At 40.6% G+C, this 12,750-nt stretch overlaps 1 protein-coding gene across 5 annotated transcripts in view; it reads right to left on the bottom strand.

The window, feature by feature from the left end:
* RBMS1 (RNA binding motif single stranded interacting protein 1) overlaps window positions 1-12,750 on the bottom strand; it is a 346,188-nt gene that overhangs the window by 11,718 nt on the left and 321,720 nt on the right. For 3 of the 5 annotated variants that reach the window (XM_083153957.1, XM_083153956.1, XM_083153960.1), the window contains exons 8-11: window positions 11,604-11,662; window positions 10,583-10,676; window positions 5,430-5,483; window positions 645-752 (exon numbers count right to left, since the gene is read on the bottom strand). In XM_083153957.1, the coding sequence (XP_083010083.1) occupies window positions 645-752; window positions 5,430-5,483; window positions 10,583-10,676; window positions 11,604-11,662 (315 nt within the window). The remainder of the gene's footprint in view (window positions 1-644; window positions 753-5,429; window positions 5,484-10,582; window positions 10,677-11,603; window positions 11,663-12,750) is intronic. The other 2 variants (XM_083153959.1, XM_083153958.1) reach the window with 1 other exon arrangement.

Raw genomic sequence — 12,750 nt, 5'->3', positions numbered from 1 at the left:
TCTGCTAAGGTGCACGACGATGCATAATTCCACGGGCACATGCACCTAAAGCTCTGCAGAGCAGCAGCAATATAACTTACATCCAGTTACTACTAATATAGCACACTATATCAAAATATAGTTATATATGTCTAGTAATAGATGCAGAACAACAGGTTCAATACTCCCTACTGTGACTATAACTAAGTTATATTAAAATGAATTTAAGGCAGAATAATGCATCAGCTGAATAAATGATAAGCTTCAAATGGTGCTTGGAGAGCAAGTCTAATTTTGGAAGTTACAAGGAATTCAATCAGTTCCCCATTATCCTCTTTCCTTTCTGAATGTGCATTAAAAAGTCATAAAACACACAGCCACGGTACAATGTCTGCTCTGATCATTTCCGACTCGACAGTTATTTTGGAAACTCATAGCTCCAAATTGACACATAAATCCCACGTCTTCAAAACTTAAATATTCAGCAGATCCTACAAGGCTCAGATCCAGTCTGCTTGATATGATTACTAAAGTAGCGCTAGGAGCAAGGCAATTGTGATTGAGCTTAATATATACACATCTACAGTGTGTGCATTCATGCAATTATATCTGACATAAGAACTCCCATTTCTAGTGCATGCTGTCAGTAACATGAGGCCACCTACTGTTCCATTGCTGCTTAATGACATGTGACTCATCTGCTGGGCCAGAGGGCTCATCATAGACGGCTGTAGTGACATGGTATGGTCCATGGACGGAGTTAACACGGCTCCCTTAAAAAGATGTTAACAAAAAAATTAACTGGTGTACTAGGAAATCCGTATCCGATTCTGTACCTGTATCATAACTTATTACTCAAGCATGCAGTGTAGGAAAAGCAAAATTGCATTCTATACACCATCTATATAAAAAGACACACACATTTTACAATGTACATAACTTGTCACTTGTATGCCTTAATACCGTGAGAAAAATAAAATTGAAGGACTTTGCTAGAAGACTAAATGAGGCCGGCTACTCATCAGCACGACTGTCAATCCTGATGATAGTTGGGTGGTTTCCTGTCGCCCGGACCATGCCAGATTGATTGTACACACCAGGAAGATTTAATGAACGTCTTAACGATCAATGGGGCAGATGTAATAAGCCTAAACAAGAGATAAATGCAAGAGTGATAAGGAGTGATAAACGTCCAGCCAATCAGCTCCTTACTGACTTTTTTTTCAAACACAGCCTGTAACATGGCAGTTAGCAGGTGATTGGCTGGACGTTTATCTCTTTATCACCCTTGGATTTATCTCTTGTTAAGGCTTAATTTGATATATAACATGGTCCTACTAGAATATGGTCCGACTGATGTCAGCCGCCCGCCCCGAGCAGGCAACACCACACCTGCGTTCTCAGGGGAATGCCTAGTGTTTTTTATGGGGATGGGCAATCCCCCGCTGCCACCCCCTGTCCCTCCCTTCCCGGATCAAATGACTCGGCGAGTGTGAAACTCTCAGAAGCTGTTTGCCCCTGAACATCGGGGACCGTTCCGAATTCGGACCCAAACGAACGGGTCTTAATTGGCGCCTACAGTATATGCGCGATTTGTCGTTCCACTAATTTTTTCTTTATTTGATATGGTATTATAAAATGATCATATAATAAGACTTTACCTAACTGGTATAAATGTATGAATGCAAGCCATGTTTTTAACATGACTTATTGGGGGAAATGTAATAGGATGAGAGTTTCAGAAAGTGAGAGATTTGGTAAGAAATCTCCAGTTTTTTTTAAAGCGGCAATCATTTACACTGCAATACCAGTTTGATTTTGAAGTGTAAATGATTGCCGCTTAAAAAAAAAACCTGGAGATTTCTTACCAAATCTCTCGCTCTCTGAATCTCTCATCCTATTAAATTTCACCCCTTGTCTGTCAAGCTCATTTCGAGTTGCACACCCACTTCGTAGCCGCTGGAAACCCCCCCAGGAATGTCATGGTATATCAAGGTTTGCAGACCACCTTAATATGTTCGCAATGGAATGAGCAAATTAAGGCCAAACTACTTTTACCCTAAGATCACCTCTTCATTCATTCTAACATTACAAACTACAAGTGATCTCAGGCAAGCCTTATCTAATCTCAGAATAATTAAAGTATAAGGACATTGCTGCTGTTATTATGTAGCATTACTAAGTATTTTAAGGTTTATACTACACTTAATGGAATTTGCAAAATGCATGCCATACAAATTTATGGTAAGACCTGACCTCCACATGGAGAATAGTCTCATTAATATGTGCTTTCTACAGATCTTTATATCATTTCAACAACCTCGTCCCACAATATGGAATCTAATTTTAGTATATTCTTGCAGTAGTAGATTCCCATATGCACCTAATCCGCACTCGACAAGGAATGTCTTTGATCAACCCAACTCCTCCCACTGGACTGTGCAACTGTTGTATTTCCTCAAACACAACCACCTTGGCCTGTACATTAGTGCGCTTCTCAGCATAACCAGGGGACAAAAGGTCACTTATGTAGTGGGTCCTCAGTTTTTGAAAATAATCCCTTATGTTTTAGCATGTACTTCTTAATTGGCAGATTTTGCTGTTCATGCAGTATCTTAAATGGGTACAAGGAGTGTGGTGCATATTGGTCCCTGGGTCCAGGGGGGCCCACACCAAAAACCCTAAACCCCATTGCTCTTCTATACTCACTTTCTGGAGTCTAGCATCAGCAAAAATTACTGTAAATATGGTCCCGTAGTATGGAAATCACCCAGAAATCACCCGTAGTATGGAAATCACCCAATGTATGGCCCTCCAGCTGTTGTGAAACTACAAGTCCCATCATGAATTGCCACAGTTTTCCTATTAGGGAAGGGCCACAGGTTGGACATGCCTGGGCTAGACAGTAAGAGAGGTGCCTGGACAGGAGTCTGCACCTTTGAGATACACCCTTGTGTTTATGTGTGAGAATTTTCACAGAATACTAAGGGGGGTATTCAATGTTTGTTGTGCTCCCGCAGCCATCTCCCGATGGGGGAGATGGCTGCAGGGCCCTATTCAATGCTGTCTTCCCCGACAGCATTGAACAGGGGTTCTCGGCAGAACGAGCCCGACATCACAAGCTGTTGGGCTCGTTCTGCCGAGAAAAGCCGGAAATAGGCGAGCTCCAGGCAGGAGCTTGGCTATTTCCGGCCTCAGCTCACAGCCACGCCCCTTTCTCGCTGCTCGGGACATTGAATCCCGACCGCCGAGCTCAAGTCGAGCAAAGCTTGCTCGACAGCCGTGCCCCTGACATTGAATACCCCCTAAATGTTTAGAATATTGCAAATGGAAAGATGTGATGTCATTCTGAAGGGGTATGATGTAACTGGAGTGTAGGGGGACGTGTCAAAAGATAACATAGAAGAAGCAAAGTGGACACAGGCCTAATGTTTGCCAATATCCAAAAAATATTGCTGGAAAAAAAAAAAAAAAAAACATATGCCTTTTCTTTACAAAGCTCAACTGCACAAAATATATTTTGGGGATGAAGCATTTAATTCCCAAATCTATGTTGCTATTACATGTATGATATTCATAAAGAGAGCAGGCTCAGCCAATGTATTCAGGAACCGCTCTCAGAATGCAGCGGTAATAATGAAGGCTCTGATAAATGGAGATCAGAGCTGAGAATTATCATTAAACAGATTTCCCCAAACTTTGAGAAATGCTTTCATCATCCACTTAGCTATTGAGATATAAACTTTATTTTGTCATGATAATTTGTAATACTGGAGTGTGGGAAAAAAGAAAATCACATTAGAAATTTAATGAGCCAGAGTGAAAAAAAAAAATGCCTATTTCCCCCCATGCCGTATTAGTTTGCAGGGTTTGTCAAATGAAACATTTATAGTTCTATTTTGAAATAATTTTTTTTTTTTAAAACACGTAACGATTGGAGAACATGGCTGGAGGCGGTGTGTGTTCTCAAAGTCTTTCCTGCAAGTAGGAAACTGACGAAGGCACAGTTTGTGGTTAGTGAGGCAAGATGAAAGATAAAGTTATTTAGAATGACAAAGACATTTTTAACTTAATATTTTTTGGGGAAATTCTTTTTTTTTTTTTGTAAAGAATGACAGGAACTGGAGCTGTGGGTGGTCTCAAGAATAATATTTAACAATAGGTTTTACAGCGTGTAACCATTTCCTGCCAATTGTGGAGGCAGCCATTTTCATGAGCTTAGACTCATCAAATCAGCAGGAACAAATGCCGTTAATAAGGTACGAGGCACTTCGTGTTGCTTGCCTCGATATTTTCACTCGTTAGTGAAATAATAGGGCTCGCCCAATAAGATTGGCCTCTGGTGGTATAGAAGACGGGTTCACTTTAATAGTCAGCCAAAATCCATTCCAGATCGTTTAGCTCTAGTGAGCTGAGAGAACAGATGTGAAAATGAATTGGCCCAGGGCTACATGAGTAAGTATGGTGGCAGCGGTAGTCAGGCAGGTGTGCTAACTTTGCTTTAGCATAAAGAGCACTTGTATATAGAACAGTTTCTGGGCATTTTATGCAAATGATTAATGGGTTACAATATGCCTCACAGCAGATAGATTGCTTTGTTTGTCATCTGCACAGCAAGTACGTATGGTGTATTGTCTAAAGGACAAGCCATAATTTTACTTTCATTGTTTCCCTTCTTACAAGGGGACATTTTACTTCTTTTGTATTTGGCTGAAAATCCACAGGCAGCTACCAGCCTTTAAAGTAAGTCTGTCAGCATGTTTTTTTAGTCTCCTTGGAGGAAGATGTAGCAAGCCTGCCAGAGATTCAAGCTAGGAACACACTAGATCTGGGATAGCCAACTCCAGTCCTCGAGAGCTACCAACAGTTCACGGTTTCCAGCTCACCTCACAGGTACAAAGGTGCACTCATTACTGACTGACACATTTTAAAAGATAGACAGGTGGAGCTAATTATATCACTTGTGATTCTGTGAGGAGACATGGAAAACGTTAACTGTTGGTAGTTCTCGAGGACTGGAGTTGGCTACCCCTGCACTAGATATGTTGTCTATTGGATTGTACTGACATATCATTCACATGGGTGTATATTGGGCAGTGTGTATGCTCAGTATGCACCAGTATTTGTCGGGAAACAGCACACTAAATTACCTTTTCTGAATGGAAGGACCCCCCATTTTTTTTATATACAAAGGCATTTGGGGTTCCAGCTCCTGAGTCCATCTTTAAAGGCAAGAATCTCCATTATGTCAGCTACTGGCCCTTCTTTGTTAAAAACAGGCTATTTAAAGCATGTAGTAAGCCCCCAATAATATCATGCATTACTTTACAAGATGAAAAGCTGTTTGATGCAAAATATGTGAACAGCGTTCACAAGACTCTACATCAGTGTAGTACTCGTTCATAGCCAGTAGGTGTCACTTGAGATTTAGGTAGACCCAAAATACTTACAGCATGCTGCATGATGTAGGGCTGAGGTGGTGGTATCCAGGAGGTACTTGGCACCTGGGAAGAGGGAAGAATGGGTAAGAATGTTTGATATTTCTGACCCAAATACAGACATTAGAAAGAAAAAAACAAATACGTCAATATTTTATATTAACATTATTGGGACCCAATAAGTCCTGCACGATGCTGGGTTGCAATGTTTGGATTTGCACTTGACCGTATAATATGGTATCCTAGTATCAGAGGCAAAATCGCCTTGTCCATATCATTGTCGTAAGAAAGCACGTCGCTACTATCGCACAGAATAGAATTTCCCACTAATGGGCCCTACACACATAGCGATGTGTGTAGGGCGACCTAGCTATGCTAGGTCGGGCTGTGCTGCGCCGCTATCGCATAGCACACAGAGCTGACAGCCCACACACAGAGCGAGCTGTCAGCTCTGTGTGCTAAGCGAGCAGACAGCGCCAGTGTTCTCCGGTGGGAGAACCCTGCCGATGCCGATATTGATGGACACTGTCCATCCATCTCGGGCAGCGATAAAGATGCACAGGGACGCGCATTGCTGCCGATTATAGTCCCCACACACCGATGTGAGGGCATTTTCTAAGCGACTTTGACAAACTAAGCAAAATCGTTTAGAAAATGCCTTAATATCGGCCGTATAAGTTGTTTTTTGTTTTTTTAAAACTGTACTATTGTACTAAAAAGAATAGGAATAAAAACAACAATGTATTTTGTCTTTCGAAAATATTTTGCACATTGCAAACATGAATAGTCTGCCAAATCGAATAAATATTTAGAATCTGTCTACAATCCACTGAATTTCATCATTACAACATTTTCTTCAGCGGTTTAAAATCTCATGCATGAGAATAAGGGAGTATCCATCCCTCTCTGGTGCAGGGGCGCTATGTTTTGAGAAACTTTACATATTGTGGTTTTAGTTTAAACCAGAGCCAGATCATCTATTAACCCTTTGAGTGCCAACATCAGTGAGAAATATGCCAAGTATCAGCTAAATATGCCAGTGTCGCTCACATTTGTTATATAAATTCAAATAAAAAATGGTATAAAAAATATTATATATATATATATTATATTTCCTATATAGAGGTAAACATTACAGATTATGATGAATAAAAATGTTTGGTTGGCAATATTTACACCAATGTTGACAAATGCACTTGGCACTTATAGGGTTAACCAAACTATACCCCCACCTAGAAGCCCATGGGTAACTTCAAGCTCTGGATTACTGTAAATTATTTTATGTCGGTTTTTGGCCAGACCAGTAATTGCTATTGGTTAATATCAAATGGTACACGAATACAACACCACACGGCACACAATGTACCGAATCTCAAACATTTCTGAATAGCACATTTTGTATTTCCTAAGGAAACTTATTCATAATGGTTTAGATACAAAATGGCTTCCTCGTAAGTGTAGGCAACAGGTACACATTACCATCCAGGCCTTTACAGGCTTCTATACACTGCCACTTGTCCTTTCAGAATAACACTTTCATACATAGGCAGCCAAACACATCCAAAGTGGCTGCGGAAATGGGTGGTGTCTCGCCATTGGGAAATTGGACAAAAAAGCTTTCATTGGTCTTTGAGCACACACTATGTGAAAATGTAATCTTATACTAAATGAAAGGCAAATAAAAAGGAACATTATTAATTATGTCAATTTGTAGATAAACAATACATTATAAATGTAAATCAGAATATAGCAATATTTTGGCTGTACTGTCAGGGTATTGATGTATGGTGTACTATGCACTTGTTCCTGCATCAACCATCTGTTTTGCAGATCATATAGTGCTGGGAAAACCAGAAGGAACAAAGTCTGTGCTGTGTCTAGACTTGGTAAATAGAACATTTTGTATTTTGCAGTGTGGATCGTAAAATAAAAAAAATCTGTGCGAAGTCCTAACCACTATAATATTTTTTATAAGTTATATCAATGGTGTACTGTAGCGCATACACTGGTTTTTCACGTGACACAAACTTTTTGGGAGAATTAAAATCAATGCAATAGCCACAAAAGTACCCCTGGAATGGTAGGATGAAGATACTCTGAGGCCGTAACATCACTAGTTTTCCCACACGCCCTATAGGAGGTGCACAGGAAAATATGCAATATTTGAATTCCCCACGTTATGCCATATGTTGCAAGGATTTGTTTGGGTGGTGTAATTGTTAGCATTACTGCTTTACAGCACTGAGGTCGTGGGTTCGATTCCCACCATGACCCTAACTGTGCAGAGTTTGTATATTCTCCCCGTGCTTGTGTGGGTTTACTCTGGGTACTCCGGTTTCCTCCCACAATCCAAAAATATACTGGTAGGTCAATTGGCTCCCAACAAAATTACCCCTAGAATGTCTGTGTGTGCGTGTACATGTGGTAGGGAATATAGATTGTAAGCTCCAATGGGGCAGAGACTGAATGTTCAAATATTATCTGTAAAGTGCTGCACAATATGTATGTGCAATATAAATAACTGTAATAAATAAATAAGAAGCCATGTGTATGAACAAAAAGCAATTATTTTTTGCTCTTTATCAACTTTAAGAGCCCTAATTTAGTCAAGACAAATTAAAGCGAAGATCTGATTGGTTGCTATGGTTTACCACATATCAATGCCTGTTGCACTTGATCATATGACAATAGCATTTCACATAAAAAGGGTTTTATTGACCAAAGAGCCACACACCAATAAAATGTATAATCAAATATTTCGATCCAGATAAAAGAATATTCCTTTCCACATGGTTCTACAGCATGGGACAGAGCAAGTTAAAGTGACCCGACTTCCTACACACAACGGATGCAGACATTTTGTGTGGTAGATCAACAGGAAGTAGAGGTGTCACTAAAGCATGAAGTCTGTAGTTCCTACGGAAACTCAGTATATTGGTTTAGATACAAAATGGCTGCCTCCTACAGTATGTGTAGACAACATTCAGGCCTAGATTCACAGGTGAATGCTGCAGGCAAAATCTCAGTCTTGTGTAGAATAATGTGGCTGCATTCCGGGACATCCCCCTTGGTCACATCAAAGCCTGAAAAATATATATTACTGGTGGTCTGTGGCTAGTTCCGGGTCCCACATGCTCATCTAGTATACCCAAAATACCAAGGAAGTTTTAAAATCTAAATCCTAAAATGCCTCTGACTGCAAGCTAAGTATTCAGTCAGGGTTTGACCACGTGAATCTCGAGCCAAGTTGTGTGGTAGAGCGCACTATCCAATGTCCTCATGCCTGCCAAGCACAAAGAATAATAGGATGTGGGGTTATAACAGTACAAACTCTGCTCTGTGTCTCTACTTGGTTCCATTTGCCTCCAATTCTAAATTCCAATGTGAACAGAATCCCCAAAAGAGTTATAAGTCTTTAAATGCAACAATTGATAGAAGCATATTCAAAGTAAAACCAACTGCATTGTAGTTTGAGTCTACAGAGAAATTTCAGATCTCTGTCGTTTGCTAGATTATATTCATTTTAACTAATATTGCTAGATTGTTTGACAGTATTTTAACTTTCCTTGTTAACTGAAACCAATACAAAAGAGCAACTAACACCAGAATCTCTATCACATAGTAACATTGTACGAAATATAGCTAAATTGTGATTGGCTTACTATGACTTATGGGAGTGTTGCAAACAGAGTTCTCGAAACAAACTGCTTCTAACTATTACAAGTAATGAATGGAACCTAAAATAACCGACCAGGAGCAAAAACAATGCAGAGGGTCAGGCTCTGACCCTCTGCATTGAAACTGCTAAATACCATGATGTGCAAAGTGAACAGAGTAATCATTTATTATTTACACATTAACATTGGTTCAAGAATTACAATATTATTCATGTCAATTTAATTTATACACATGGGATACATTAGGGGTTGAAAACATGAAGAGCCAAACAAACAACTGTCTGTGTCAGCAAGAAATATCAAATCCAGAAAAGAAATGCAAAAAGAAATATCAAATCCAGAAGAAGCAAGGAACAGTGGCAAAGGACGTCTAGAAAAACGTATATAAGAATTAAAATACTGCATGACTAATGCCCCATCCACACTGAGCAAGATTCTGACTAGCTTTTAATAAAATTTTGACTATGTAGTCCAAATCGAAAAGACGTCAGACTGTTTTCAGCCGCAATAGAAAAATACACTGTGCAGGCAACACTATACAGTGCAGATCTGTACTATATAGTCAAAATCTAATGCGTTTTGCTTGCCGTGCGCTTCGATCCCAATCGAATAGGGATTGAATAGCAAGGCAACCGCACTGTGTGTACACCACTTAACACAATTATACATATGAGGAACAGATATTTATTGTACTTGTGTCGATTGTAACTAGGTACCATATACATGGTAGAATCAACTATAAACAGTTCTGGATTAAAAGGTTTATAGTGTCTAGATAGACAGTCAATAGGTCGACACCATCATCCGGATACCCCATGAGCATAGAAGCTTGGATAGAATATTTGTCTGGATCCCTGGTCTTCCGAGAACCTGGAGCTGCTCGTGATTACAATACTGGCTTAAGCTATTAAAGAAAATGGCGACATCGCCAGTCAATGGTTTTCTATGAGTTGCGGGTATGAATTACAGATGGAGCGCCCTTCATTCAGGCAGGGGCTGGCGGTAGATTCCCCAGCCGCCGGAAGGGGACGAGCATGCACGAGACGCACGTGCGTCCCCTTACAATGGAGCTCCCCGGCGGTCCTCAATGCGTTCCCCCCTCCCCTTGCCTGTCTCCCTGAAGCAAAGAGGGGCAGGGTTCCCGTCCCCCGCCGATAGGAAACTGGGACGCTCGCACGTCCCAGTCAGATGTAGCATCCGCTCGCCAGTGGGGTTGGTCTGGCAAGCCCCAGCACTGAATGAGCAGCGCTACATCTGTAGATGCAAGAGAATGGCAACGGGAGCATGCCATGTATGTTGCATGTTGCGATAGGCGCAGCAACAATGAATGTGGCTGTGGATGGTGGATTCTCGTTTTCTAGTAGAGGTGAACCGTTACAAGACCACGATTCTCGAATCTGAGGAACAGCCTAGTCAATTTCAGGAGTACTCTTCTTACATTTGTAGTAGAATTTAGAAAACAATCCTTAGTCTAGTAGTATATCTCACCTGGTACGTTGAGACAGGTGACGCAATGTAAGGAGTGATGGATGTCTGGGTAATCATCCTGTTTGTGGCAATGCTGTATGGCGAGGGATAGAACCTGCAACATGAACACAAACAAAAGGTTGTATAACTGTTAAAGTATCCTTATGCTTACGCAAAGCAGAATCAGCCATTTTGTGGATTGATACTATTTCAATAGGAAGTAGTAATCTCCCTGGAGCACTTTTTGTCTTTAGGCCTGATTCAGAGATGGCTAGAAATACAATGTTGCTTGTAAGCAGCTTTTAGTTTTCAATCGATTTTAAAAAGGAGAAAAATGCAGGAGACGTCTTAGTAGAAGAGACACTTCCTGTATATAACTGCAATACCAGCACTGCAGTCCAACGTCGGACACTGGGATTCACAACCATCGGCCCAGATGTCAACACAGATGGCCAGCTTGGTAATCCTCAGTTTACGTAGCTGACCAATGGAAGAGGGGTCTGTAAGGCCAGGAAGTCTACTTGGTGACCAGCAGACCCTTGGTTATCCCACTCATAGAAAACAGGGGCAACCCCCCCCCCCCCATTCAATCAGGCAGCGGGGAACTCAATGATGTAATCGCAAGGCCCGTACTGCACGTATGCAGAACGGACCTTGTGCAGCTGCAGATTCCAGATTACCGCTTAATCCTGCTTTATCCAGGTCTGGCTTGTTGGAATTAAAATCTGGTAATGGATATGAGCTAATAACAATGAACCCTTTGATTCATTAGAATCATGGATTTAACAAACTTGTCCTAACAAGAGGTTCAGGCCATTTTCTAGTGTTTGGGAGCAAATGGTCGATTTAATTCCTCTCATCCATTACCAGATTTCATGCTCACATGCCAGATCTGGCAGACTATCTCTCATATAACTGTAGTGTCTGCCCAGCTTGAGAGATATAAAACAAAATGGCTGACACTACTTTTTGTAATGAACATATTCAAAAGTTTCTAGGACAAAACAAACATGAAATTAAAAGATTGAGTTGGGAAAATCACCTTCTGACATACCCATTTTGAATAGCAGCAGCAGGATCATAGGTCAGTGTCATTCCAGCCTGTGTAGAGGAAATGAATACTAATCATTTTCATCTGGACATAAATCTTAAAATAAAAATGCTTTCATATTTTTGTAATACTCCTTCACTGAGCCAGTAACAATGCATAGGGAGACCCTTATAGTGATACTATGTAATATATACTCTGTAATATTTATCTGACCCTTTCCAACCAAGCCTCGATCTGCGTTGCCCTGGCAATAACACAAATAGAAATTTGGTGGGAAAGGGGTATACACTTGCAAAGCACCCTATTGCGTTTAAACTGTGATCTGCGTTACTCAAGACTTGTTGGTGGCTATGCCTTGTTCTCGGAAAGACAGAACTTTAGAATTTAAGAGGCATGTTAATAAGGAAAGAAAGTAACCGCTGCATTGATTATAAGCATAGAAATAATGTGGGTGCTTCCTGGTTATCAAATCCCAAGATTCTGTGACGGGTATGTGGTTAAGTTGCCGATGGGCGGATTACCAAATTGACAGAATCCCCACATCCAAATGCAGGTGGACAATATACCGACATATACACACCGCCGACAATCAACAGCTACAATAATACCTGTATTTTGACATGTTCGGCATTATGATCATGTTGGTATATTGACTGTAGGCATTTTAACAGTCGGTATTATATATGTATGTGTCGGGTTATTGCACATAGGTATTACGCCATGCTGGTATAACAGTGTTGGTCAAGTGATTGTCAGTAATTCAGTTGGAGGTAGATCGTACAGATCCCCTATGATCAGTATTATACATTTCTATCCCTGTCCTCATTTCTATGTTATCCCCTTTTTACGAGTGGCTTTATAAAACTCCAGGCTGCAATCTTCAACTGGAAGGATGAATAAAATACTAAAAAAGCATTGACCGAGTTAATGGAAGGAGCAGGTGCAGATTTCAGTTATTCTTTAGGCCACTTTTGACCTGCGTGCATCCCTTTCTGTACAGAAAAAATGAACATATGCTAGCAATAATTAAAAGCTCATCAATCCTGTTTCCCAGCAGAACTACAGATATTATAGAAATAAAAGCATTTAAAGAAGAAAAAAAAGTGAATCACAAAACAACCAGGGCATTAGGGACCAG

The sequence above is a fragment of the Crinia signifera genome, chromosome 7 (assembly GCF_055691185.1).
Source record: "Crinia signifera chromosome 7, ASM5569118v1, whole genome shotgun sequence".
NCBI lineage: Eukaryota > Metazoa > Chordata > Amphibia > Anura > Myobatrachidae > Crinia > Crinia signifera.
The sequence above is the reverse complement of the archived record's forward strand: the minus strand, read 5'-3'. Positions and strand labels throughout refer to the sequence as shown.